This window comes from Hyperoodon ampullatus (genome assembly GCF_949752795.1).
Source record: "Hyperoodon ampullatus genome assembly, chromosome: 9".
In the NCBI taxonomy this organism is placed as follows: domain Eukaryota; kingdom Metazoa; phylum Chordata; class Mammalia; order Artiodactyla; family Ziphiidae; genus Hyperoodon; species Hyperoodon ampullatus.
In genome coordinates this window covers 87,004,953-87,032,862 of record NC_136922.1, presented here as the reverse complement: position 1 = coordinate 87,032,862, position 27,910 = coordinate 87,004,953, and the positions used below count along the sequence as shown (strand labels likewise).

The 27,910-nt window shown below is 37.6% G+C and overlaps 1 protein-coding gene across 1 annotated transcript in view; it reads left to right on the top strand.

Annotated features, from left to right (window-relative positions):
* Positions 1-27,910, top strand: part of COPG2 (COPI coat complex subunit gamma 2) — a 123,084-nt gene that overhangs the window by 57,400 nt on the left and 37,774 nt on the right. The window contains exons 11-19 of the mRNA XM_079711853.1: positions 183-250; positions 8,714-8,902; positions 21,381-21,476; positions 21,773-22,016; positions 24,371-24,446; positions 25,291-25,394; positions 25,883-26,008; positions 26,775-26,837; positions 27,300-27,439. Of these exons, the coding sequence (XP_079567979.1) occupies positions 183-250; positions 8,714-8,902; positions 21,381-21,476; positions 21,773-22,016; positions 24,371-24,446; positions 25,291-25,394; positions 25,883-26,008; positions 26,775-26,837; positions 27,300-27,439 (1,106 nt within the window). The remainder of the gene's footprint in view (positions 1-182; positions 251-8,713; positions 8,903-21,380; positions 21,477-21,772; positions 22,017-24,370; positions 24,447-25,290; positions 25,395-25,882; positions 26,009-26,774; positions 26,838-27,299; positions 27,440-27,910) is intronic.

The following is a 27,910-nucleotide window of genomic DNA, read 5'->3' as shown; positions in this document are numbered from 1 at the left end:
TTATAGCTCAACAAAAAGTACTTTTTCTATTTTTGATGATGTATTTTTAATGTGAATTTTTGATGCTGTCATCTAATTTCCTTATGCGTATTTTGAATGTGATTCTTCATGTACTGTATTTTCAGAAACATGCTATAGGTTGAAATGAGCTATGTTCACAGTGACCTTTTTTTTTTTCCTAGTTCTTCAGCTTTTCTGTAGTTCTCCTAAGCCAGCTTTGAGATATGCAGCTGTGAGGACCTTGAACAAGGTAGGTGTTCCTTTGCTAACTATTGACTTGTATCAGTGTTCAATTGAGAAACATTAAATATGAAGCATTTGGCTGTCTGTCCAAGGTTAGTAGATATGATTTATGGGCTTCACTTCTGTAGCACCTCACTTGTATTTGCAGCCTTAGATATGGCCATTTGTACTATTATTCATGTGCTCAATAGCCACATGTAGTTTAGTGACTATCATTAGACACTGCAGATATAGAATATTTCTATCATTGCAGGAAGTTCCCTTGGACAGTGCTGGTCTATAGCAATACTATCCAACAGAAACACTATGTCAGTCACATATGCAATTTTAAATTTTATTGTAACCATATTAAATTCTTTTATGATGAGATTAATTTTAAACATATATTTTATTTACCCTAACATTTATAAAATTTATCAAAGTGATCAGTATAAAATTATTAGAGATATATTTTACCTTCTGTTTTTTCATACTAAGTCTTTGATATCCGGTGTATATTTTGTATTTATACCATACCTCTGTTTGGAATAACCACATTTCAAAGGCTTAGTAGTCACATATGGTTATTGGCTACCATATTGGACAGCATAAATCTAGAGGATACAGTGCAGAAACACAGAATGAATTAAATAACTAAAAATTTTATTTTATTTATTTTTTTTAATATTTATTTATGTGGTTGTGCTGGGTCTCAGTTGCGGCAGGCAGGCTCCTTAGTTGTGGCTCACCAGCTCCTTAGTTGTGGCTCACTGGCTTCTTAGTTGTGGCATGCGAACTCTTAGTTGTGGCATGCATGTGGGATCTAGTTCCCTGACCAGGGATCAAACCTAGGCCCCCTGCATTGGGAGTGCGAAGTCCCAACCACTGTGCCACCAGGGAAGTCCCTAAAAATTTTAAATGAAAGCTTAATGTTGTAGAATACTGGTCTAATGTAACATGTGGTCGACTATAAATTAATTGTATTACCAGTTGGAGGAGAGAGAAATTTAGAGCAGCCATGGAGGGAGGCTTTATAGAACAATATGAATTGTATTTTGAAGGGTTGATATCGGTCCACAGTCCTTCATCTATAATCTTGGGACCAGATGTATCTCAGAAATCAGTCTTTTGAGAATTTTAGGGAGGTAATATGGTACCATCTCTTATATTAATACTAGCCCCTTTCGGCCTAGAGCAGTTAGACACATTAGACACGTTAATATTTCTGCTTTATACATATGACTATCCTCACTACATGGAATAAATTAACACTTAGTTTTACATTAGTTTGGGTCATTTTTTGTGTTCAGTGAATTCTGATGGTAATACTTTGCTGAGTTTTCAAAATTTTAGCATTACGGGTAAAGGATTCTATACCAGTATTGGATTAGTCAGAGAGGCAAACATCATCAACAAAAGCAAAGAAGCAGGACAATGACAGACATGTTTCAGTGACCGTGAGCAATCCAGTTTGGTTGGAGTTTGCTTGCTTAAATACAGAAGTGTTTTATAAGTGGTAAGATATTACATTTAAGTGTCTTCGAGTAGTGTTTATCATTCTAGGTCCTACTCTCAGATATTCTAAAATCTAGTAGAATAGATAACCATGAACACATATACTATAAGGAGGAACAGGACAACTGTAATAAAAGACACACTATGATATTGTTATAAAGGTTATAGAAACCTAGTAAGATAAAGTGCTGTGCTATACTGTAACTAGCAGTTAATCATTTATCAAATTATATATGGTATCTTATTTATTAGTAACATTTATCTTGAAACAATTGCTTTTTAACTATGTTGTCCCCTTTAGATTTTAAAAAGCCATTTACCTTAATTAAAATTTCCGACCAGTCCCTCCCATCAAGCCTCTTAGAAAGCCTCATCCACCAGAGGGCAGAGAGCAGAAGCAAGAAGAACTACAGTCCTGCAGCCTGTGGAACAAAAACCACATTCACAGAAAGATAGACAAGATGAAAAGGCAGAGGGCTGTGTACCAGATGAAGGAACAACATAAAACCTAGGAAAAACAACTAAATGAAGTGGAGATAGGCAACCTTCGAGAGAAAGAACTCAGAGTAATGATAGTGAAGATGATCCAGGACCTCGGAAAAACAATGGAGGCAAAGATTGAGAAGATGCAAGAAATGTTTAACAAAGACCTAGAAGAATTAAAGAACAAACAAACAGAGATGTACAATACAATAACTGAAATGAAAACTACACTAGAAGGAGTCGATAGCAGAATAACTGAGGCAGAAGAATGGATAAGTGACCTGGAAGACAGAATGGTGGAATTCACTGCTGCGGAACAGAATAAAGAAAAAAGAATGAAAAGAAATGAAGACAGCCTAAGAGACCTCTGGGACAACATTAAATACAACAACATTCGCATTATAGGTGTCCCAGAACTAGAAGACAGAAAGGACCAGAGAAAATATTTGAAGAGATAATAGTTGAAAACTTCCCTAACATGGGAAAGGAAATAGCCACCCAAGTCCAGGAAGCACAGAGAGAGTCCCATATAGGATAAACCCAAGGAGAAACACGCTGAGACACATAGTAATCAAATTGGCAAAAATTAAAGACAAAGAAAATTACTGAAAGCGGCAAGGGAAAAACAACAAATAACATACAAGGGAACTCCCATAAGGTTAAGAGCTGATTTCTCAGCAGAAACTCTACAAGACAGAAGGGAGTGGCATGATATACTTAAAGTGATGAAAGGTAAGAACCTACAACCAAGATTACTCTACCCGGCAAGGATCTCATTCAGGTTCGATGGAGAAATTAAAACATTTACAGATAAGCAAAAGCTGAGAGAATTCAGCACCACCAAACCAGCTCTACAACAAATGCTAAAGGAACTTCTCTAAGTGGGAAACGCAAGAGGAGAAAAGGACCTACAAAAACAAACCCAAAACAATTAAGAAAATGGTCATAGGAACATACATATCAATAATTACCTTAAAGGTGAATGGATTAAATGCTCCAACCAAAAGACAGGGGCTTGCTGAATGGATACAAAAATAAGACCCATATATATGCTGTCTACAAGAGACCCGCTTCAGACCTAGGGACACATACAAACTGAAAGTGAGGGTATGGAAACAGATATTCCATGCAAATGGAAATCAAAAGAAAGCTGGAGTAGCAATACTCATATCAGTTAAAATAGACTTTAAAATAAGAATGTCTGGGCTTCCCTGGTGGCACAGTGGTTGAGAGTCCGCCTGCTGATGCAGGGAACATGGGTTCATGCCCCGGTCCAGGACGATCCCACAGGCCGCGGAGCGGCTGGGCCCGTGAGCCGTGGCCGCAGAGCCTGCGCATCCAGAGCCTGTGCTCCGCAACGGGAGAGGACACAACAGTGAGAGGCCTGTGTACCACAAAAAAAAATAAGAAGAAGAAGAAGAAGAAGAAGAAGAGTGTTATAAGAGACAAGGAAGGACACTACATAATGATCAAGGGATCAATCCAAGAAGAAGATACAACAATTATAAATATATATGTATCCAACATAGGAGCACCTCAATACATAAGGCAACTGCTAACGGCTGTAAAAGAGGAAATCGACAGTAACAAAATAATAGTGGGGGACTTTAACACCTCACTTAACACCAATGGACAGATCATCCAAAATGAAAATAAATAAGGAAACAGAAGCTTTAAGGGGCACAATAGACCAGATAGATTTAATTGATATTTATAGGACATTCCATCCAAAAACAGCAGATTACACTTTCTTCTCAAGTGCACACAGAACATTCTCCAGGAGAGATCACATCTTGGGTCACAAATCAAGCCTCAGTAAATTTAAGAACATTGAAATCATATCAAGCATCTTTTCTGACCACAACTCTATGAGATTATAAATTAATTACAGGGAAAAAAACGTAAAAAACACAAACACATAGAGGCAAAACAATACGTTACTAAATAACCAAGAGATCACTGAAGAAATCAGAGGAAATCAAAAAATACCTAGAGACAAATGACAATGAAAACACAATGATCCAAAACCTATGGGATGCAGCAAAAGCAGTTCTAAGAGGGAAGTTTATAGCTATACAAGCCAACCTCAAGAAACAAGAAGAATCTCAAAAAAGCAATCTAACCTTACACCTAAAGGAACTAGAGAAAGAAGAATGAACAAAACCCAAAGTTAGCAGAAGGAAAGAAATCATAAAGATCAGAGCAGAAATAAATGAAGTAGAAACAAAGAAAACAATAGCAAAGATCAATAAAACTAAAAGCTGGTTCTTTGAGAAGATAAACAAAATTGATAAAGCATTAGCCAGACTCATCAAGAAAAAGAGGGAGAGGACTCAAATCAATAAAATTAAAAATGAAAAAGGAGAAGTTACAACAGACACCACAGAAATACAAAGCATCCTAAGAGACTACTACAAGCAACTCTATGCCAATAAAATGGACAACCTGGAAGAAATGGACAAATTCTTAGAAAGGTATAACCTTCCAAGACTGAACCAGGAAGAAACAGAAAATATGAACAGACCAATCACAAGTAATGAAATTGAAACTGTGATTAAAAATCTTCCAGCAAACAAAAGTCCTGGACCTGATGCCTTCACAGGTGAATTCTATCAAACATTTAGAGAAGAGCTAACGCCCATCCTTCTCAAACTCTTCCAAAAAATTGCAGAGGAAGGAACACTCCCAAACTCATTCTGTGAGGCCACCATCACCCTGATACCAAAACCAGACAAAGATACTACAAAAAAAGAAAATTACAGACCAATATCACTGATGAATATAGATGCAAAAATCCTCAACAAAATACTAGCAAACAGAATCCAACAACACATTAAAAGGATCATACACCATGATCAAGTGGGATTTATCCCAGGGATGCAAGGGTTCTTCAGTATACACAAATAAATCAATGTGATACACCATATTAACAAATTGAAGAATAAAAACCATATGATCATCTCAATAGATGCAGAAGAAGCTTTTGACAAAATTCAACACTCATTTATGATAAAAACTCTCCAGAATGGGCATAGAGGGAACCTACCTCAACATAATAAAGGCCATATACAACAAACCAACAGCAAACATCATTCTCAATGGTGAAAAACTGAAAGCATTTCCTCTAAGATCAGGAACGAGACAAGGATGTCCACTCTTACTACTATTATTCAACATAGCTTTGGAAGTCCTAGCCACGGCAATCAGAGAAGAAAAAGAAATAAAAGGAATACAAATTGGAAAAGAAGAAGTAAAACTGTCACTGTTTGCAGATGACATGATACTATACATAGAGAATCCTAAAAATGCCACCAGAAAACTACTAGAGCTAATGAATGAATTTGGTAAAGTTGCAGGATACAAAATTAATGCACAGAAATCTCTTGCATTCCTATACACTAATGATGAAAAACCTGAAAGAGAAATTAAGGAAACACTCCCATTTACCACTGCAACAAAAAGAATAAAATACCTAGGAATAAACCTACCTAGGGAGACAGAAGACCTGTATGCAGAAAACTATAAGACACTGATGAAAGAAATTAAAGATGATACCAACAGATGGTGAGATATACCATGTTCTTGGATTGGAAGAATCAATATTGTGAAAATGACTATACTACCCAAACCAATCTACAGATTCAATGCAATCCCTATCAAATTACCAATGGCATTTTTTGCGTAACCAGAACAAAAAATCTTAAAATTTGTATGGAGACACAAAAGACCCGGAATAGCCAAAGCAGTCTTGAGGGAAAACAACAGAGCTGGAGGAATCAGACTCCCTGACTTCAGACTATACTACAAAGCTACAGTAATCAAGACAATATGGTACTGGTACAAAAACAGAAACATAGATAAATGGAACAAGATAGAAAGCCCAGGGATAAACCCATGCACCTATGGTTAAGTAACCTATGACAAAGGAGGCAAAGATATAAAATGGAGAAAAGACAGTCTCTTCAATAAGTGGTGCTGGGAAAACTGGACAGCTACATGTAAAAGAATGAAATTAGAACACTTCCTAACCCCATACACAAAAATAAATTCAAAATGGATTTGAGACCTAAATGTAAGACCAGAGACTATAAAACTCTTTAGAGGAAAACATAGGAAGAACACTGTTTGACATAAACCACAGCGAGATCTTTTTTGATCCACCTCCTAGAGTAATGGAAATAAGAACAAAAATAGACAAATGGGACCTAATGAAACTTCAAAGCTTTTTGCACAGCAAAGGAAACCATAAACAAGATGAAAAGACAGCCCTGAGAATGGGAGAAAATATTTGCAAACGAATCAACGGACAAAGGATTAATCTCCAAAATATATAAACAGCTCATGCAGCTCAATATTAAAGAAATAAACAACCCAATCCAAAAATAGGCAGAAGACCTAAATAGACCTTTCTCCAAAGAAGTCATACAGATGGCCAAGAAGCACATGAAAAGCTGCTCATCACTAATTATTAGAGAAATGCAAATCAAAAGCACAATGAGGGATCACCTCACAGCAGTTAGAACGTGCATCATCCGAAAATCTACAAACAGCAAATGCTGGAGAGGGTGTGGAGAAAAGAGAGCCCTCTTGCACTGTTGGTAGGAATGTAAATTGATACAGCCACTATGGAGAACAGTATGGAGGTTCCTTAAAAATCTAAAACTAGAATTACCATATGATCCAGCAGTCCCACTACTGGGCATATACCCAGAGAAAATCATAATTCAAAAAGACACATGCACCCCAGTGTTCATTGCAGCACTATTTATAATAGCCAGACATGGAAGCAACCTAAATGCCCATCAACAGATGAATGGATAAAGAAGATGTACATATATACAATGGAATATTACTCAGCCATAAAAAGGAACAAAATTGAGTCATTTGTTGAGACATGGATGGATCTAGAGGCTGTCATAGAGAGTGAAGTAAGTCAGAAAGAAAAAACAAATATCGTATATTAACGGATATATGTGGAACCTAGAAAAATGGTACAGATGAACCGGTTTGCAGGGCAGAAGTTGAGACACAGATGTAGAGAACAAACATATGGAAACCAAGGGGGGAAAACCGCAGTGGGGTGGGGATGGTGGTGTGCTGAATTGGGCGATTGGGATTGGCATGTATACACTGATGTGTATAAAATTGATGACTAATAGGAACCTGCAGTATAAAAAAACAAAGAAATAAAAAAACAAGTAATACTAAACTTTCTTTGGGTTATTTGTATGGAAATATGTTAATATAAATGTTTCAAACATTACATAAAATTTCTGAGAATCTTATATGTTCTGGTATAATGTTATAAGTCATAATTCTAGTTATTACTTTAAAATGGTGTATCTCAGAAATAACTAAATTTCCTTGTCAGTTGCAGTATTATGAACTTCCATCAAATCTTTAACTGTGGTAATTTTTTTTTAATTAATTAATTTATTTTTAGCTGTGTTGGGTCTTCATTTCTGTGGGAGGGCTTTCTCTAGTTGTGGCATGCAGGGGCCACTCTTCATCGTGGTGCATGGACCTCTCACTATCGCGGCCTCTCTTGTTGCAGAGCACAGGCTCCAGATGCACAGGCTCAGTAGTTGTGGCTCACGGGCCTAGTTGCTCTGCGGCATGTGGGATCTTCCCAGACCAGGGCTCGAACCCATGTCCCCTGCATTAGCAGGTAGATTGTCAACCACTGCGCCACCAGGGAAGCCCCAATCGTGGTCATTTTTAAGGTTTTTGTCATTTACAGACAGTTCTGGGTGTACTCTGATGCTTTCACAAAAATGTTCCTATAAAAGGGTTTCATCTTCAAGGAATTCATGGAAAAGACTCTGACAAGTACAGGTTTCTGGTAACTGACTATACTGCTGAACTGAATGAATAAGCATTTTCAGAACTCTAATGGAAAACTTATGAATTCATAAAAGTGCTAACAAAAGATCAAGATGAAAAAAAAATTAATTACATGGGACTGAGTGAACTGATGAGGATGATTATAATTTTTGTGACTTTCTGTTTGAATAAAAAAAAAATCCCACAAGGATTCAGAGGCAAAAAATATACAAATCAATTTTCACTGCAAAGTAAAGGAGCTGTTACAGTGGAGGATTACTGCACTGAATGTCAATATTATGACATAGTATGAGTGTGTTTCGTGTTTGGTAACTGCAATCATTGTTGCTTTTGTTGTGGTCATCCATTTACAATGCTTGGTGTCAGTTTATTTATCTCTTGTAAAAATAAAATACAGTGTGTGTGTGTGAGTTGTAAATAAAAAAAAGGAAACTTTAAAATTCCTGATTCTGGTTTTGCACAACTGTATAATTAATGGTGATGATCATATTATAAGGGGAGGCCCAAATAGAAATTACAAATAAAGGAAATAAAATTCCAGTTTTTAAACTAAAAAAAAAAAATTTCTATTTTCGTCTTCTTTTATTTTTTAAAGTTCTGGTCTTTATCAGTAGCAGTTTGCTTAATTTTTTTCTTGACCTTTTGCAAGGTGGCAATGAAGCACCCCTCTGCTGTTACTGCCTGCAATCTGGACTTAGAAAACTTGATCACAGACTCAAACAGAAGCATTGCTACCCTGGCCATTACTACACTCCTCAAAACAGGAAGTGAGAGCAGTGTGGACAGGCTCATGAAGCAGATATCATCCTTTGTGTCTGAAATCTCAGATGAGTTCAAGGTAAGAGTTCAAATATGAGCATGTTTTCTCCCAGTTGCTGGCTTACCTATTTCATTTCTTTTTTTTTCAACAAATTTTATTTGCTTTTTTTTTTTTTTTTTTTTGCGGTACGCGGGCCTCTCACTGTTGAGGCCTCTCCCGTTGCGGAGCACAGGCTCCAGACGCGCAGGCTCAGAGGCCATGGCTTACGGGCCCAGCCGCTCTGTGGCATGTGGGATCTTCCCGGACCGGGGCATGAACCCGTGTCCCCTGCATCGGCAGGCGGACTCTCAACCACTACGCCACCAGGGAAGCCCTTATTTGCTTTTTAAAAATAATAATTCTTATTAAAAATAGAGATGTACATGACATATATATGAAGAATATAAATAAATCACCGACAAAACAGCTACAAATTATCCACAATCTCAATACCCCAGAACAACTTTGATATTTGTTAAACATGATTCCAAATATAGCTCTGTATATGTGCAGCTGGGTAAATGAATAGCTAGATATATTCAGAAAAAAAATTAATAGAAATATAATCATACTATACATATTATTTTAAAATTAACAATATAAAAATATATTTTGAACTTTAAAAAGGAAAATAATTAAAACTGAAGTTAATTGTGAACTTCAAATAAGTATTTCTTTATGCAAGACAATTTTTTCTTTTTTTATTTTAAACATTTTATCAGGAAGGCACATTTTTTTAATACAACAGGTTTTTATTAGTCATCAGTTTTATACACATCAGTGTATACATGTCAATCCCAATTGCCCAATTTATCACACCACCACCCCCACCCCCGAACGGCTTTCCCCTTTGTTGTCTATATGTTTGTTCTCTACATCTGTGTCTCAATTTCTGCTCTGCAAACTGGTTCATCTGTACTATTTTTCTAGGTTCCACATATATGCGTTAATATACAATATTTGTTTTTCTCTTTCTGACTTACTTCACTCTGTATGACACCCTCTAGATCCATCCACGTCTCAACAAATGACCCAATTTCGTTCCTTTTTATGGCTGAGTAATATTCCATTGTATATATGTACCACATCTTGTTTATCCATTCCTCTGTAGATCGGCATTTAGGTTGCTTCCATAACCTGGCTATTGTAAACAGTGCTGCAATGAACATTGGGGTGCATGTGTCTTTTTGAATTATGATTTTCTCTGGGTATATGCCCAGTAGTGGGATTGCTGGATCATATGGTAATTCTAGTTTTAGTTTTTTAAGGAACCTCCGTACTGTTCTCCATAGTGGCGGTATCAATTTATATTCCCACCAACAGTGCAAGAGGGTTCCCTTTACTCCACACCCTCTCCAGCATTTGTTGTTTGTAGATTTTCTGATGATGCGCATTCTAACTGCTGTGAGGTGATATCTCACTGTAGTTTTGATTTGCATTTCACTAAAAATTAGTGATGAGCAGCTTTTCATGCGCTTCTTGGCCATCTGTATGTCTTCTTTGGAGAAAGGTCTATTTAGGTCTTCTGCCCATTTTTGGATTGAGTGTTTGTTTTTTTAATATTGAGCTGCGTGCGCTGTTTATGTATTTTGGAGATTAATCCTTTGTCCGTTGTTTCGTTTGCAAATATTTTCTCCCATTCTGAGGGTTGTGTGTTTGTCTTGTTTATGGTTTCCTTTGCTGTGCAAAAGCTTTGAAGTTTCATTAGGTCCCATTTGTTTATTTTTGTTTTTATTTCCATTACTCTAGGAGGGGAATCAAAAAAGATCTTGCTGTGATTTATGTCAAGGAGTGTTCTTCTTATGTTTCCCTCTAAAAGTTTTATAGTGTCCGGTCTTACATTTAGGTCTCGAATCCATTTTGAGTTTATTTTTATGTATGGTGTTAGGGAGTGTTCTAATTTCATTCTTTTACATGTAGCTGTCCAGTTTTCCCAGCACCACTTATTGAAGAGACTGTCTTTTCTCCATTTTATATCCTTGCCTCCTTTGTCATAGGTTAGTTGACCATAGGTGCGTGGGTTTATCTCTGGGCTTTCTATCTTGTTCCATTTATCTATGTTTCATTTCTTGTGCCAGTACCATATTGTCTTGATTACTGTAGCTTTGTAGTATAGTCTGAAGTCAGGGAGTCTGATTCCTCCAGCTCCGTTTTTTCGCTCAAGACTGCTATGGTTATTCGGGGTCTTTTGTTTCTCCATACAAATATTAAGATTTTTTGTTCTACTTATATAAAAAATGCCATTGGTAATTTGATAGGGATTGCATTGAATCTGTAGATTGGTTTGGGTAGTATAGTCATTTTCACAATATTGATTCTTCCAATCCAAGAACATGGTATATCTCACCATCTGTTGGTATCATCTTTAATTTCTTTCATCAGTGTCTTACAGTTTTCTGCATACATGTCTTCTGTCTCCCTAGGTAGGTTTATTCCTAGGTATTTTATTCTTTTTGTTGCAGTGGTAAATGGGAGTGTTTCCTTAATTTCTCTTTCAGGTTTTTCATCATTAGTGTATAGGAATGCAAGAGATTTCTGTGCATTAATTTTGTATCCTGCAACTTTACCAAATTCATTCATTAGCTCTAGTAGTTTTCTGGTGGCATTTTTAGGATTCTCTATGTATAGTATCATGTCATCTGCAAACAGTGACAGTTTTACTTCTTCTTTTCCAATTTGTATTCCTTTTATTTCTTTTTCTTCTCTGATTGCCGTGGCTAGGACTTCCAAAGCTATGTTGAATAATAGTAGTGAGAGAGTGGACATCCTTGTCTCGTTCCTGATCTTAGAGGAAATGCTTTCAGTTTTTCACCATTGAGAATGATGTTTGCTGTTGGTTTGTTGTATATGGCCTTTATTATGTTGAGGTAGGTTCCCTCTATGCCCATTCTGGAGAGTTTTTATCATAAATGAGTGTTGAATTTTGTCAAAAGCTTCTTCTGCATCTATTGAGATGATCATATGGTTTTTATTCTTCAATTTGTTAATATGGTGTATCACATTGATTTATTTGTGTATATTGAAGAACCCTTGCATCCCTGGGATAAATCCCACTTGATCATGGTGTATGATCCTTTTAATGTGTTGTTGGATTCTGTTTGCTAGTATTTTGTTGAGGATTTTTGCATCTATATTCATCAGTGATATTGGTCTGTAATTTTCTTTTTTTGTAGTATCTTTGTCTGGTTTTGGTATCAGGGTGATGGTGGCCTCACAGAATGAGTTTGGGAGTGTTCCTTCCTCTGCAATTTTTTGGAAGAGTTTGAGAAGGATGGGCGTTAGCTCTTCTCTAAATGTTTGATAGAATTCACCTGTGAAGGCATCAGGTCCAGGACTTTTGTTTGCTGGAAGATTTTTAATCACAGTTTCAATTTCATTACTTGTGATTGGTCTGTTCATATTTTCTGTTTCTTCCTGGTTCAGTCTTGGAAGGTTATACCTTTCTAAGAATTTGTCCATTTCTTCCAGGTTGTCCATTTTATTGGCATAGAGTTGCTTGTAGTAGTCTCTTAGGATGCTTTGTATTTCTGTGGTGTCTGTTGTAACTTCTCCTTTTTCATTTTTAATTTTATTGATTTGAGTCCTCTCCCTCTTTTTCTTGATGAGTCTGGCTAATGCTTTATCAATTTTGTTTATCTTCTCAAAGAACCAGCTTTTAGTTTTATTGATCTTTGCTATTGTTTTCTTTGTTTCTACTTCATTTATTTCTGCTCTGATCTTTATGATTTCTTTCCTTCTGCTAACTTTGGGTTTTGTTCATTCTTCTTTCTCTAGTTCCTTTAGGTGTAAGGTTAGATTGCTTTTTTGAGATTCTTCTTGTTTCTTGAGGTTGGCTTGTATAGCTATAAACTTCCCTCTTAGAACTGCTTTTGCTGCATCCCATAGGTTTTGGATCATCGTGTTTTCATTGTCATTTGTCTCTAGGTATTTTTTGATTTCCTCTGATTTCTTCAGTGATCTCTTGGTTATTTAGTAATGTATTGTTTAGCCTCCATGTTTTTGTGTTTTTACGTTTTTTTCCCTGTAATTAATTTATAATCTCATAGCGTTGTGTTTAGAAAAGATGCTTGATATGATTTCAATATTCTTAAATTTACTGAGGCTTGGTTTGTGAACCAAGATGTGATCTCTCCTGGAGAATGTTCTGTGTGCACTTGAGAAGAAAGTGTAATCTGCTGTTTTTGGATGGAATGTCCTATAAATATCAGTTAAATCTATCTGGTCTATTGTGCCCCTTAAAGCTGCTGTTTCCTTATTTATTTTCATTTTGGATGATCTGTCCATTGGTGTAAGTGAGGTGTTAAAGTCCCCCACTATTATTTTGTTACTGCCGATTTCCTCTTTTACAGCCGTTAGCAGTTGCCTTATGTATTGAGGTGCTCCTTTGTTGGGTACATATATATTTATAATTTTTATATCTTCTTCTTGGATTGATCCCTTGATGATTATGTAGTGTCCTTCCTTGTCTCTTATAACATTCTTATTTTAAAGTCTATTTTATCTCATATGAGTATTGCTACTCCAGCTTTCTTTTGATTTCCATTTGCATGGAATATCTGTTTCCATACCCCCACTTTCAGTCTGTATGTGTCCGTAGGTCTGAAGTGGTCTCTTGTAGACAGCATATATATGGGTCTTGTTTTGTATCCATTCAGCAAGCCCCTGTCTTTTGGTTGGAGCATTTAATCCATTCACCTTTAAGGTAATTATTGATATGTATGTTCCTATGACCATTTTCTTAATAGTTTTGGGTTTGTTTTTGTAGGTCCTTTTCTCCTCTTGTTTTTCCCACTTAGAGAAATTCCTTTAGCATTTGTTGTATAGCTGGTTTGGTGGTGCTGAATTCTCTCAGCTTTTGCTTATCTGTAAACATTTTATTTTCTTCATCAAATCTGAATGAGATCCTTGCCGGGTAGAGTAATCTTGGTTGTGGGTTCTTACCTTTCATCACTTTAAGTATATCATGCGGGCCTCCCTGGTGGCGCAGTGGTTGAGAGTCCGCCTGCCGATGCAGGGGATACGGGTTCGTGCCCCGGTCTGGGAGGATCCCATATACCGCGGAGCGGCTGGGCCCGTGAGCCATGGCTGCTGAGCCTGTGCATCCGGAGCCTGTGCTCCGCAACGGGAGAGGCCACAACAGTGAGAGGCCCGCGTACCACAAAAAAAAAAAAAAAAAAAAAAAAAGTATATCATGCCACTCCCTTCTGTCTTGTAGAGTTTCTGCTGAGAAATCAGCTCTTAACCTTATGGGAGTTCCCTTGTATGTTATTTGTTGTTTTTCCCTTGCCGCTTTCAGTAATTTTTCTTTGTCTTTAATTTTTGCCAATTTGATTACTATGTGTCTCGGCGTGTTTCTCCTTGGGTTTATCCTATATGGGACTCTCTGTGCTTCCTGGACTTGGGTGGCTATTTCCTTTCCCATGTTTGGGAAGTTTTCAACTATTATCTCTTCAAATATTTTCTCTGGTCCTTTCTGTCTTCTCCTTCTGGGACCCCTATAATGCGAATGTTGTTGCGTTTAATGTTGTCCCAGAGGTCTCTTAGGCTGTCTTCATTTCTTTTCATTCTTTTTTCTTTATTCTGTTCCGCAGCAGTGAATTCCACCATTCTGTCTTCCAGGTCACTTTTCCATTCTTCTGCCTCAGTTATTCTGCTATCGACTCCTTCTAGTGTAGTTTTCATTTCAGTTATTGTATTGTTCATCTCTATTTGTTTGTTCTTTAATTCTTCTAGGGCTTTGTTAAATATTTCTTGCTTCTTGTCAATCTTTGCCTCCATTGTTTTTCTGAGGACCTGGATCATCTTCACTATCATTATTCTGAATTCTTTTTCTGGAAGGTTGCCTATCTCCACCTACTTTAGTTGTTTTTCTTGGGTTTTATCTTGTTCCTTCATCTGGTACATAGCCCTCTGCCTTTTCACCTTGCCTATCTTTCTGTGAATGTGGTTTTTGTTCCACAGGCTGCAGGATTGTAGTTCTTCTAGCCTCTGCTGTCTGCCCTCTGGTGGATGAGGTTATCTAAGAGTCTTGTGCCAGTTTCCTGATGGGAGGGACTCATGGTGGGTAGAGCTGACTCTTTCTCTGGTGGGCAGAGATCAGTAAAATTTTCATCTGCTTGACTGCTGATGCGTGGGGTTGGGTTCCCTCCCTGTTGTTTGTTTGGCCTGAAGCAACCCAACACTGGAGCCTACCTGGCCTCTTTGGTGGGGCTAATGGCAGACTCTGGGAGGGCTCATGCCAAGGAGTACTCCCAGAACTTATGCTCCCAGGGTCCTTGTCCCCATGGTGAGCCACAGCACCCCGCTCTTCTGCAGTAGACCCTCCAACACTAGCAGGTAGGTCTGGTTCAGTCTCCCCTGGGGTCACTGCTCCTTCCCCTGGGTCCCGATGCACACACTACTTTGTGTGTGCCCTCCAAGAGTGGAGTTTCTGTTTTACCCCGTCCTGTCAAAGTCCTGCAGTCAAATCCCACTAGCCTTCAAAGTCTGATTCTCTAGGAATTCCTCCTCCCATTGCCGGACCCCCAGGTTGGGAAGCCTGACGTGGGGCTCAGAACGTTCACTCCAGTTGGTGGACTTCTGTGGTTTAAGTGTTCTCCAGTCTGTGAGTCACCCACCCAGCAGTTACGGGATTTGATTTTACTGTGATTGCGCCCTTCCTACCATCTCATTGTGGCTTCTCCTTTGTCTTTGGATGTGGGGTATCTTTTTTGGTGAGTTCCAGTGTCTTCCTGTCGATGATTGTCCAGCAGCTAGTTGTGATTCTGGTGTTCTCACAAGAGGCAGTGAGAGGACGTCCTTCTACTCCGTGTCTTTTGATGAGCAGAAGTTTTAAATTTTTATGAAGTCTAATTTATTAATTTTTTTCCTTCACAGTTATTGCTTCCTGTGTCCTAAAAATCTTTTGTCTATTTCCAAGTCTTAAAGATATTTTCCTATGTTTTATTGTAAATGTTTTACAGTTTTAGCTTTTACATTTTGGTCTATGATCCAACTTGAATTAATATTTGTGTGTGATAAGTTCAGTTTTTTTCCATACTGATTACCAGTCATTCTAGCATAATTTGTTTAAAACACTTCTCTTTCCCCATTGGAGTGCCTTGGCATCTTTGTCTAAAAAGCAGATAACCATATAATTGTAGGTGTATTTCTGGGATCCGTATCAAATTCTATCGAACTATTTGTCAATCCTATGCCAGTACCTCAGTGTATCGATTAATGTAGCTTTATGGTACCTCTTAAATGTGTGGTCTTCCAACTTTGTCCTTCTTTTTTTTAATATTCTAGTTCCTGTTTCCATATACAGTTTAGAACCAGCTTATAATTTCTGTAAAACAAAGCCTTCTAGGATTGTGATTGGGGTTGTGTTGAAACTATAATCAATTTGAGGAGAATTGATAGCTTAATATTATTTATTCTTCCACTTTATGAATATGGTATACCTCTTCCTTTATTTAGATTTTCTTTGTTTTCTCTGAGCAGTGTTTTATAGCATTTATTCTAGAGGTCTTGCACGTCTTTTGTTAAATTTATGTATAAATATTTTATGCTTTTTAAATTCCATTTTATTAACATTTGTATTTCATTGTTTGCTACTAGTATATTAATACTTTTTTGGGGCTTCCATGGTGGCGCAGTGGTTGAGAGTCCACCTGCCGATGCAGGGAACATGGGTTCATGCCCCAGTCTGGGAAGATCCCACATGCCGTGGAGCAGCTGGGCCCATGAGCCATGGCCACTGAGCCTGCTCATCCCGGAGCCTGTGCTCCGCAACGGGAGAGACCACAACAGTGAGAGGCCTGCATACCGCAAAAAAAAAAAAAAAAACTTTTGTTTTTTTAACTCTCCCATAATTCGGTATCCTTGCTGAGTCCCCTTATTGGTTCTAGTAGTTGTTATATGCATTCCTTAGGATTGTCCATATAAATAATCATGTTATCTATAAATGGAGACATTTTTACTTCATTTCCAATCCAAATACCTTTCCTTTCTTTTTCTTGCCTTATTAAAATGGCTGGGACTTCCAATACAGTGTTGAAGAGAACTGGTGAGAATGTGTCAGAGATAATCAAAATAGCAATAAATTTCAGTTAGAAGAATTAAAGTAAAAAGATATTATTCCTTCATTTTTATTTAATTCTCAGTCAAGAGGTATAGCTGACTCTGTATACTCTCTTCTTGTATTTATCTACTTTTAAAAAACAAACATAGCCTGTATATTCAAGTAGACATTTTGAATCTTTGGGAAACCTTGGGAGGTTATGAAGGTCATTTTGTAATATAGTTTATTGAATGAATCTCCTATGTTTGGACATTAAGATAGTCTGCAGTATTTTGTGATTACAAATAATGCAGTGGATAACTTTCTGCATGTGTTTTCTTGAAATTTTGGAGGTGTATCCTCAGGGTAAATTCCTAGAAGTTCATATACTAGGTTGAAAGGTAAATAAATATGTAGTTTTGTAGAGAATGTTTAATTCTACCAGCAGTGTGAAAGAGTGCCAGTTTCCCCATAGCCTTACCAATAGAGTACATATATTGTATTTTGAAGTTTTTCCAATCAGTTGGGTGAGAAAGGGTATCTCAGTGGTTTTAATTTGAATTTCTCTTATGATGAGGGAAGGTAAACATTTTTGCATATTTTTAAAGATCATTTAATATCTCTTTTTTAATATTGTCTGCTCATGTCTTTTCCCCACTTTCTATAAGATTTTTGGTCTTTTGTTTCCTCAGTTAAAGTTTTTTGTATATTAGGGATATTTATTCTTCACCTGTGAAACGTGTTACGATATTTTCTCCCAGTTTGTCATTTGTCTTTTGACTTTCCTTATGATGTCTTTTGTCATGCACAAGTTTTTAATTTTTATGTAGTCAAATTTGTTGATCTTTTAAACATCTTTATTGGAGTATAATTGCTTTACAATGGTGTGTTAGTTTCTGCTTTATAACAAAGTGAATCAGTTATACATATACACATGTTCCCATATCTCTTCCCTCTTGTGTCTCCCTTTCTCCCACCCTCCCTATCCCACCCCTCTAGGTGGTCACAAAGCACCAAGTTGATCTCCCTGTGCTATGTGGCTGCTTCCCACTAGGTATCGGTTTTACATTTGGTAGTGTATATATGTCCATGCCACTCTCTCACTTTGTCCCAGCTTACCCTTCCCCCTCCCCATGTCCTCAAGTCCATTCTCTAGTAGGTCTGCGTCTTTATTCCTGTCCTGCCCCTGGGTTCTTCATGACCACTTTTTTTTTTTTTAGATTCCATATATATCTGTTAGTATACAGTATTTGTTTTTCTCTTTCTGACTTACTTCACTCTGTATGACACACTCTAGGTCCATCCACGTCACTACAAATAACTCAATTTCGTTTCTTTTTATGGCTGAGTAATATTCCATTGTATATATGTGCCAGATCTTCTTTTGTTGATCTTTTCTTTTATTACATTGGGCTTTTGAGTAATAGTTAGAAAGCCTTTCTCTTCAGACTATAGAATCTGAATGGGTGAATAAGAATTCACCCATGTTTTCTTCTAGTATATGTATAGTTTCATGTTTTACATTTAAATCTCTGATCCATTGGATTTTATTATTGTATGTAGAATGAGAAGTGGATCTAATCTTATCCTTTTCCAATGACTATCCAGTTGCCCCCCAAAATTTTATTTAAAGGTCTGTCTTTGCCCAGTATTTGAGATATTACCTTTATCATATACTAAAGTTCCATATGTACTTGGGTCTATTTGGGGGCTTTCTATTCTATTCTTTTGTTCTCTTTACCTATTCATGCATCAGTACTACATGCTATTTTAAATATAGAAGCTTTGTAAGGATGTTTTAATATCTGTTAGTCTCCTCTCATAGCTCTTTATTTTCATTGTTTCCCTAGCTGTTCTTACATGTTTATATTTCCTTATGAATTTTAGTATTAACTTGTCTAGCTTCATTTAAAAAAAAATCTCGGGACTTCCCTGGCAGTCCAGTAGTTAAGACTCTGTGCTTCTACTGCAGTGGGCATGGGTTTGATCCCTGGTCGGGGAACTAAGATCCCACATGCTGCATGGTGCGGCAAAAAAAACCAAAACACACAAAAAAAACTCATTGGCATTTTTATTGGGATCACATTAAATTTATAAGTTTTCTTAGGGGAGAACAAATATCTTAATGATGTTGAGATATCCTAATGAAGAAAAAGGGTATTTCTTAATTTGTTCAAGTCTACTTTTGTGCCTTTCATGAATATTTTATAGTATTTTTTATATTAGATTTGAATGTTTTAAAAATTCTTTTATGTACTTTATTATTGTTGCTGTTATAAATCTTTTTTTACTCATTGTGTCTTCTAACTAGTTATTATTTGTGTATATGAATAGTATTATTTTTGCATTTTAATTTTACAGCCTGCTACCTTGCTGAATTATTTTATTGAGTTAGTTTTATCATCAATTCTCTAGGATTTCCATGTTATACTGTTATATGTAAATAAAGATAGTTTTGTCTTTTGTTTTCTAATTCTTATTCCTCTCATTGTTTTCTCCTGTCTAATTGCATTGGCTAATAGTGCTGGAATAATGTCAAATAACAGTCGAGATAGTAGCATCCTTGTTTTGTTTCTGACCTTAAAGTAAATGACCCTTGGGGTTCCCTATTAAGTAATATGCTGGCAGTACGATTGAGGGGGGTGTGTGTGTGTATGTGCGTGTGTGTGTAAAATGGAAGTGTCCGTCCATTCCTGTTTTATTTTTTTAAGAATTTTTATTAGGAATGACTGTTGGATTTTATCAAAGGCTTTTCAGCATCTATGGATATAGTCATGATTTTTCTCCTCAGACTCATTAATATTGATGAATTATATTAATTTTCTAATGTTGAATCATTCTTGCATTCTTAGTATAAATTCCATTTCATGATGGCATATTCTTTTCTTACTGTAGTGTTGGAGTCTGTTAGCTAATGTATCACTTAGAATTTTTGCATCAATGTTCATAAATGATTTCCACCTGTAATTTTTTTTTGTGTATACCATCTTTATTAGGTTTATATATCAATGCTTCATAAAAGATTGTGGATGTTTTCCTTCATTTTCTATGCTCTGAAACAACGTATATAGATTTGGGACTATCTGGTTGTTGGCAGACAGTTCTTCAGTCTTCCATAAATTTCTTGCATTTCTGCACACCCTGCAAATTAGGCACTAAGTGCCCTTTGTTTCCTACTATACCAGTTTTGTTCCCTTTGTGTAGTGCAAGATCTCTTCCAGTCTCAAAAGATAAAGCATCTCCCTAAAAATAGTAAATGGCCGTTTTCCATACAGCCCTAGAAGATACAGCTAGTCCTGCCTCTAGAGCAAAAAGCAAACATGCTCATTGCCCAGTATAATAAAGGTAATGTTTCCCTTCTGAATAGAGGACTGGCATGCTTACTGCCCACTGTAAAATATTCAAGTTCCATATCTCAAAATCTCCTGTAATGCAGCCTACTGTGGGCTCAGGTATTATCCGGCCCTTTTTGCATTGTCCTATGGTGATTGGGGCTTAGGAAACTGACCCCCAAATGCTGATATCCTGGCTACTGCTTTTGCTGTGATTGAATAACTGTCTTTCATCTCTGATCCAGGATTCCTGTGTATTCTTCCATCATCCATGAAATTGTAGCAGTCTAACTTGTTAGCTTGCAAGTAGGGTAAAATTTCACACTCTTCACTTCTTGACACTGGTCTTTAAAGTTGTGGTAAAAATTTCCTAGAAACCATTTTGTGAAATAGTTCTTTGGTAACTTTCTCTATTTCTTCTATGGAAATCAGTCTTTAAGCTTTTTATCTTTACTGTTCACTTTAAAATTTGTATGTGAAAATTTTAAATGTAAAATTTTAAAATACGCTCAAAGCTTATTTGCTTGGAGCAAAGGGGTGGGGTCTTTTTTTTTTTTTAATTTATTTATTTTATTTATTTATTTTTGGCTGCACCGGGTCTTCATTGCTTGCTCGCGGGCTTTCTCTAGTTGCAGCAAGCGGGGGCTACTCTTCGTTGTGGTGCGTGGGCCTCTCATTGTGGTGGCCTCTCTTGTTGCAGAGCACGGGCTTTAGGCACACGGGCTTCCGTAGTTGTGGTACGTGGGCTCAATAGTTGTGGCTCGCAGGCTCCAGAACGCAGGCTCAGCAGCTGTGGCACACGGACCCAGCTGCTCTGCGGCATGTGGGATCTTCCTGGACCAGGGCTCAAACCCACGTCCCCTGCATTGGCAGGCGGGCTCTCAATCACTGTGCCACCAGGGAAGCCCTGGGGTCTCTTGAATACACTTCATTTTTACATTGCTTTTTATTTTCCTCTGAGGTCTCTTTTGCTTATCTTTCATGAAGAACCATTATTGTTATTTTAGTTAATTTTAGTGCCTTCTTAGCTTGCAGTAAATAAGTAGCTAAAGTTATAAAGATGAACGTCCTTTCTGTGTTTTCCTCTAGGTGGTAGTTGTAGTCATTATAAAGGTGCATGTCCTTTTTGTTTGTTTTTCTACAGGTGGTGGTTGTACAGGCAATTAGTGCTCTTTGTCAGAAATATCCTCGAAAGCACAGCGTCATGATGACTTTCCTCTCCAACATGCTCCGAGATGACGTAGGTGCACTACTTTTTAATCTTGTGAAGTTGCTGTCTTAAATTCTTATGCCATAGTATTTAAAGCAGCTTGCTTTATCATCTCAGTATGCATCTCAAATAGTGTGCTGAATTCTGTTTTCTGTCTTATTACTAGACACGCTGTTGCTTTGGCTTTCCCATTTGGAGGAAAAACGCTTTTGTTTCTTTCATAAGGGAAGGGAAATGAAATCTGAATGTTATAGCATGAGCCTTGGAGTGTAAGCATTTCTCCAAAAAGTGTCCTCAGAATGAATGGCAGTTTTCTCTTTTGCCAGGGAGGCTTTGAATATAAGCGAGCCATTGTGGACTGCATAATCAGCATTGTGGAAGAGAACCCTGAGAGTAAAGAGGCAGGTCTAGCCCACCTTTGTGAATTCATCGAGGACTGTGAACACACTGTTCTGGCTACTAAGATTCTACATTTGTTGGGCAAAGAGGGCCCCAGAACGCCTGTCCCCTCCAAGTATATCCGCTTTATTTTTAATAGGGTGGTACTGGAGAATGAGGCTGTCAGAGCTGGTGAGTCATTGGAACACTAATAATCGTGTAACTGCTGATCTTGTGAAATGCTTATTAACTCAAGGGGGTGGTAATGAAATTGGAAAATGAAGTTGCAACGTCTGTTTGATGGTGGGATCTTGGAGCACACTTAAGCCCCAGATGTACAGCTCTTTCTTTGTATTCCAATTTCCATCCTGATTTCTGCCTGTATCAGAGACAAATAACCCTTGACTTTCGGTATGACAGAAGACTATGATGGCGTCATCCATTTTTTCCGAGTTATGGCCAGAAGTATGAATGTCTGTGAAATTTGTGTGTCTTTCTGCCTCTGTAGATTTTTTGTTTTTTTTGTGGGGTTTTTTGTGGTATGCGGGCCTCTCACTGCTGTGGCCTCTCCTGTTGCGGAGCACAGGCTCCGGACACGCAGGCTCAGCGGCCATGGCTCACGGGCCCAGCTGCTCTGCGGCATGTGGGATCTTCCCAGACCGGGGCATGAACCCGTGTCCCCTGCATCGGCAGGCGGACTCTCAGCCGCTGTGCCACCAGGGAAGCCCTCTGTAGTTTTTAAGTGACTTTTTAAACAGGTCTTAGGGTTTTTTTTACTTCCTCCTCCCCTTAGCATATGAACTGGTCCAAATCTCCCCTGTTAAAACTATAAGCCTTCCTTTGATCCATTGTCTCTCACTAGCTACTGACCACATTTCCCCTGTTATGTAACCTTGTAGGAGCTATTACTAGCTGCCCCTATGAACTTATTCTCCATTTTCTCTTCAACTCACTATAATCTTGCTCTCTCCCTTAAAAATCTTCTGAAGCTATTTTTTTTGGAAATTATTTATAAGCTAGTTGGAAAATCAAGTTAGACACTTTAATGTTCTTACCCTTGTTCACCTCAATTTGATGTACTGTTGCCTAAACACTTCATGAAACTCTCTTCCCTTGGTTTCCACAATAGCCTGCATATTTCCATCACTCCTCAGTCTTATTTATAGAGCTTCTCTTCCGTTCCTTAAAACGTTAGTTTTCCTTAGGGGTTTGTCTTCTCAACATACACATTCATTCTGGTGATCATTTCCAGAGCTCTGCTGATATGCTGTGGCATTGCAGTCATGTCTCTTTCGTGAACTTGTATGTCTGGCTATCTAAGGCACTTTAAATTCAGCTTGAAATTCAAACTATCCCAAACAGAAATCCTCACCTATATCATCCACTCAGTTGCAAGGCTAGAACCTTACTCCATTGTTTTATAACCCCCATCTATCCTTTGGCAAAGTTCTTGCCATTCTGTCTCCTCAAAATGCATTTCTCCATTGTCTTTTTTCATAGATTTCCTGAGGGCTGCATTAGGCTCCCATCCATTTCAGATGCCCAACTAGTCTGACTGCTTGTAGTCTCGCCCATATCCAGTATATTCTCCACACTCTGCTACCAAAATGGTCGTTAGACATAAAATCTCACAAAGTTAGAGTAGTACACTCTGCTACAAATACACAGATTCATCCTGTATTTAACACCCGTTAATAATAGCCTTGAGGTTGAAGCATAACCAAATTTTGTTTTGTCTCTAGTCTCTCACTTTTCTCCTGCTCTCCAGCACAGGTCTAGTGCTTCAGCCTTGCTCAGCTGTGTCCAGTCCCAGGATCGTGCCACACTTTCTTGTCTGGCCTGAGGGCCTTGGTACTTTTTATTCTCTCTCCCTCGAATGCTCTTTTCCTGCCTTTTCCCTCTGGCTAACTCTGTTTGTTCTTCAAACTTTAGCTCAGGTAATAAGTGTCAACTCCTTGTTTGTCTCCTCCTCCTCCAGTTCTGACTTACGTTCCTTTCTCTACTCACGTAGTACCCTGGATATAGTCCTACCATGGACTTTCTGTGCTATGTTGTAACTACCTCTTTACTTACCTGTCTTTCCCACTGGAGTACAACTCCTTGATGTCTTTTGTCTTTCTGCCTCCAGCATCTAGCACAACTCCTGACAAAGGTTAAGTAAGCAGTAAACCTTTGTTGATACACTGAATTTTAATAATAGAGTTTTGGGTTTTTGTTTTTTAATGTGTGGGGCTGGTTGTTTGAGATTAGAGCTTAATTAGTGTGGTATATAAGGAGCTGGACTGGAGGATAGCTCATATAAGGAATACATATGATCCTTTTTCCTCAGTGCATGGCGGGTTTTCTTACTCAGAGCTCTCTTGGGCCTGCTGATTTCTATTTATGCTTAAATGGATCAAGGAAATAAGATCAAGAAACTCACAATAAAACAATAAGAGTTTATTCCAACTGAACACGGGAAACTCCTCTAATTTGTTTTTTTAATGATTACTGCTTGACTCTGAGAAGCCAATATTCATCTTGTTTCGTTTTATGCTCCATTATAGCTGCTGTGAGTGCTTTGGCTAAATTTGGGGCTCAGAATGAGAATCTTCTCCCGAGTATCCTGGTACTCTTACAAAGGTAATTAAAAGAATGTCTTTTTCTTTTCTTTTCTTTTTAAAATAAGAATGCCATGTGGCTGAATAGAGAATTCCTCATTGTACCATATCAAAATGCATTGCAGGACCTAAGAGTAGAGCTGATGGAGTCAGGGCAAATGGCATTTTTCTTATTCTTCTGGTAATTTTGCATGTGCTAAGTACATGTAAAATTTGACTTCTAATTTCTCTTGCATGATTTTGAGAAAGTGACTTAAATATATGTGCCTCAATTTGTATAACAGGGGCCAACTTCAAAGAGATTCACTATGTAGAGTTGAAAATACCAGCTTTTCATGGTCTCCTTGACTCCCTATTTGATGAGGAAAAAACTTGCTTTAGCAAACACTCTGTGATTACATCTTGTAATTGAAGCAGAAAAATTACAAGCCAAAGGCTGGCTGGTTTAAATCAAATAAATTGCCATTTGAGTGATACCAATGCCTGGATTTGGAATGCTTTTTAGTATCCTTGGAAAGTATAATATTACCATTTTTAAATTATATTCGAAGTCTAGATCTTTACCAGGGTCATGTGGTTGCAGATCCAAGAACAGACTCCAAACTGCTATCTTTTGTTATTGTGTCCTTCCTAATTATTTTAATGCCTACTTATGTAGTGCTTCTGATTCATAATGACACCATTTCTTTACCAATTGAGAACAGTACCCAATATTTGTGGAGATTTTAGGATCCACTGTTGGCTGTTGTTGAGCTCTTTTATAAAGGCAGTATCAGATGGCCTGGATCGTGTCCTTTAGGTATAGTGGTAAAGCTATTGGAAATCGTTATGGTGCTGTGACATGCACCTTCTGTATCCCTGGACAGGTGTATGATGGATACTGACGATGAGGTACGGGATAGAGCTACCTTCTATCTGAATGTGCTGCAGCAGAGGCAGATGGCGCTGAATGCTACATATATCTTCAACGGTCAGTGAGAGCCAAGAATGGAGACAAGTACACTTTTGTTCCACAAATGGTGTCTGAGAAGCATATCCATGATGATTTGCATATGAGCTGGCTTCACTAGGCAAAATGCTTGGTTTCTGTCTTTGAATGCACTTCCATTTCTAGGGAGACCTAAAGTATGTAAAAGCCCAAAGAATATTGCTTTTTCCTGGTCCTCCTTGAGCTCCCTCTTGGATGGGTTTACCTTTTTTCCCTTATGCCATCATCGTTTCCGTGTGTCTCCGTTGCTTTGTTTTCCGGAAGATACTTCTATTTTGTTGAAAATTCCTATACTCTGCTCCTATGCTTCCTTGGATGAAATTAAAGAGCCTTTATTTTTTATTATTTAGGTTATAAAATCTGTGGTTATAGTTTTCTTTAGAAAGCTTAGATAAATGTTACAAATCTGGGTCTATCTGGGTCCTAGGATTGGCAAGAAGTTATAGTGCTGAGAGTTTTCTGTTTCATAGGTCTGACAGTCTCTGTACCAGGGATGGAGAAAGCCTTACACCAGTATACACTGGAGCCTTCAGAAAAGCCCTTTGATATGAAATCTATTCCTCTTGCTATGGCTGCTGTCTTTGAACAGAAAGCAGGTAAGGGGAACACTGTTAGTTTTTCTATGTATAAGTAGTTTTACACCAGTAAAATACACTGTTAGCATATTTTCTTTAGTATTTCTTTTAATGGTCACTGCTTCTAATCTTATAGAACTAAGATGGATGATACTTTTTAAATTAGGGTTTTAAAATATTTTTCCTTGTTTTCTCATGAAAGCAAGAATATGAAATGTGACTCAGATTGAAAGTTTTTTTTTTTAATGCTAAGTGTTACAGCGTTTGAAGTTAGTTGTCACCGTGTGTTTCAGAGCAGTAATTGTGCTGTCACCTCTTATTTTTATTTTCCGATGTTAGTTAACTTCTTAGTTAATTAATTTTTCTGTTGGAGGCTTAAAAAAATAAAGGAACAAAGTGTGTAGTGGTTAGAACCGAAAATGAAAGAGCTTATGCTTTCAACATTTTCAGGTTTTTTTGTTGGTACTATATAAGTAGTTTTTCCTATTTGAATCATGAGATTTGTTTTATAAACTGTTCCTCCTTTTAAGAGTAATTAAAAAAAAACATTCCAGTCCATTAAAGCAAATTTTGTATTTTTAGGACTTACTTTATTATTTTGTAAAATATGTTCACTAAATACGTTGTGAGTGTCCCTCCAAAAAAGATGACAGAGAACCTCCCGGTATGATTCAGCAATAGCTCTTTATGTTTATCTGCTTGACGTTTCTGTCCTCATCTCCTGTCTGCATGTTTGGCTTGATAGTAGGAGGGAAGCTTACATGATTGCTCATACTTGTCTTTGTAGAAATCACACTGATGGCTACTAAGCCCGAGAAGTTGGCTCCTTCCAGGCAAGACATTTTCCAAGGTATGATGATTTGATGTGTAGAAGCAGTAGCCTAGCACCCGAGGCATTGTAAGTATAATGAAGGCCACTACTTTGTTCAATTTGATTAATTCTCAGTACGGGAGATCATTGTATGGCCGAATATTGATTGTCCTAGCTTACAGTTGGCGGGCGCTACCTGGAGTCTGGGGGACATTCCAATTTCCAGTTGCCAGCTTATGGAGAATGCTGTTCTTACTCTGTATCAGGGAACTCAAATTCTATGAAATTAGGAATTAAGTTTGTTTGTCTGTTTGTTGCTTTTAGTAATTGAGTGTATAAACTCTTACTTAAAAGATTATTTCACTAAAGCTTGGGGACACATTAGTTGAGTGTTCAACTATTAGTAAGACTATAGAAACTTAAAACATTTTAGACACCCAGAGTAATGTCTTCCCCGTCTTCTTACTTTCCTCCTCCTTTTCTTTCCTTTTTTCTTGATAGAACAACTGGCTGTCATTCCTGAGTTTATGAATCTAGGACCCTTGTTCAAGTCTTCTGAGCCTGTTCAACTTACAGAAGCAGAGACAGAATATTTTGTTCGTTGTATCAAGCACATGTTTACCAATCATATTGTGTTCCAGGTGAGATAAGCGCCAGAACTGGCTCTAGTAAAGGGTTTAGTATTAATCCCCTTTTAGTTTATGATTCTCGTTCCTTTTATAGAGAAGCAAATTTAGCAGCGTATCTGGTTTTCTTTCCTAACTCCATAGCTGTAGAGATGGATGGGTAGCTTTTGATGATTTAAATTTAAAAAGACATAAAACTGAAATGTCTGAAGAAGTTGGACAGCATAAAGTATAACCTGTGGAAAAAATAATCATCATTTAATATCAGGGTAAAATAAGTGTGTCGTTCCAAGAACTTGGATTTCAGTTTGGTTCTCAGACAGCTATCAGACTTCTGCCATCTTGTTTGGTAGAACTCAATCTCAGGAAGGAGGAAAAAACTGGTTAATATAAACAAAAAAGACCTCAAGAATAAGGTTATCCTCGTTGCCTCAGGAAAAATCTTAGGGGGAGACATGCGTGGTGTTTAGAAAGTATAGAAGGTTC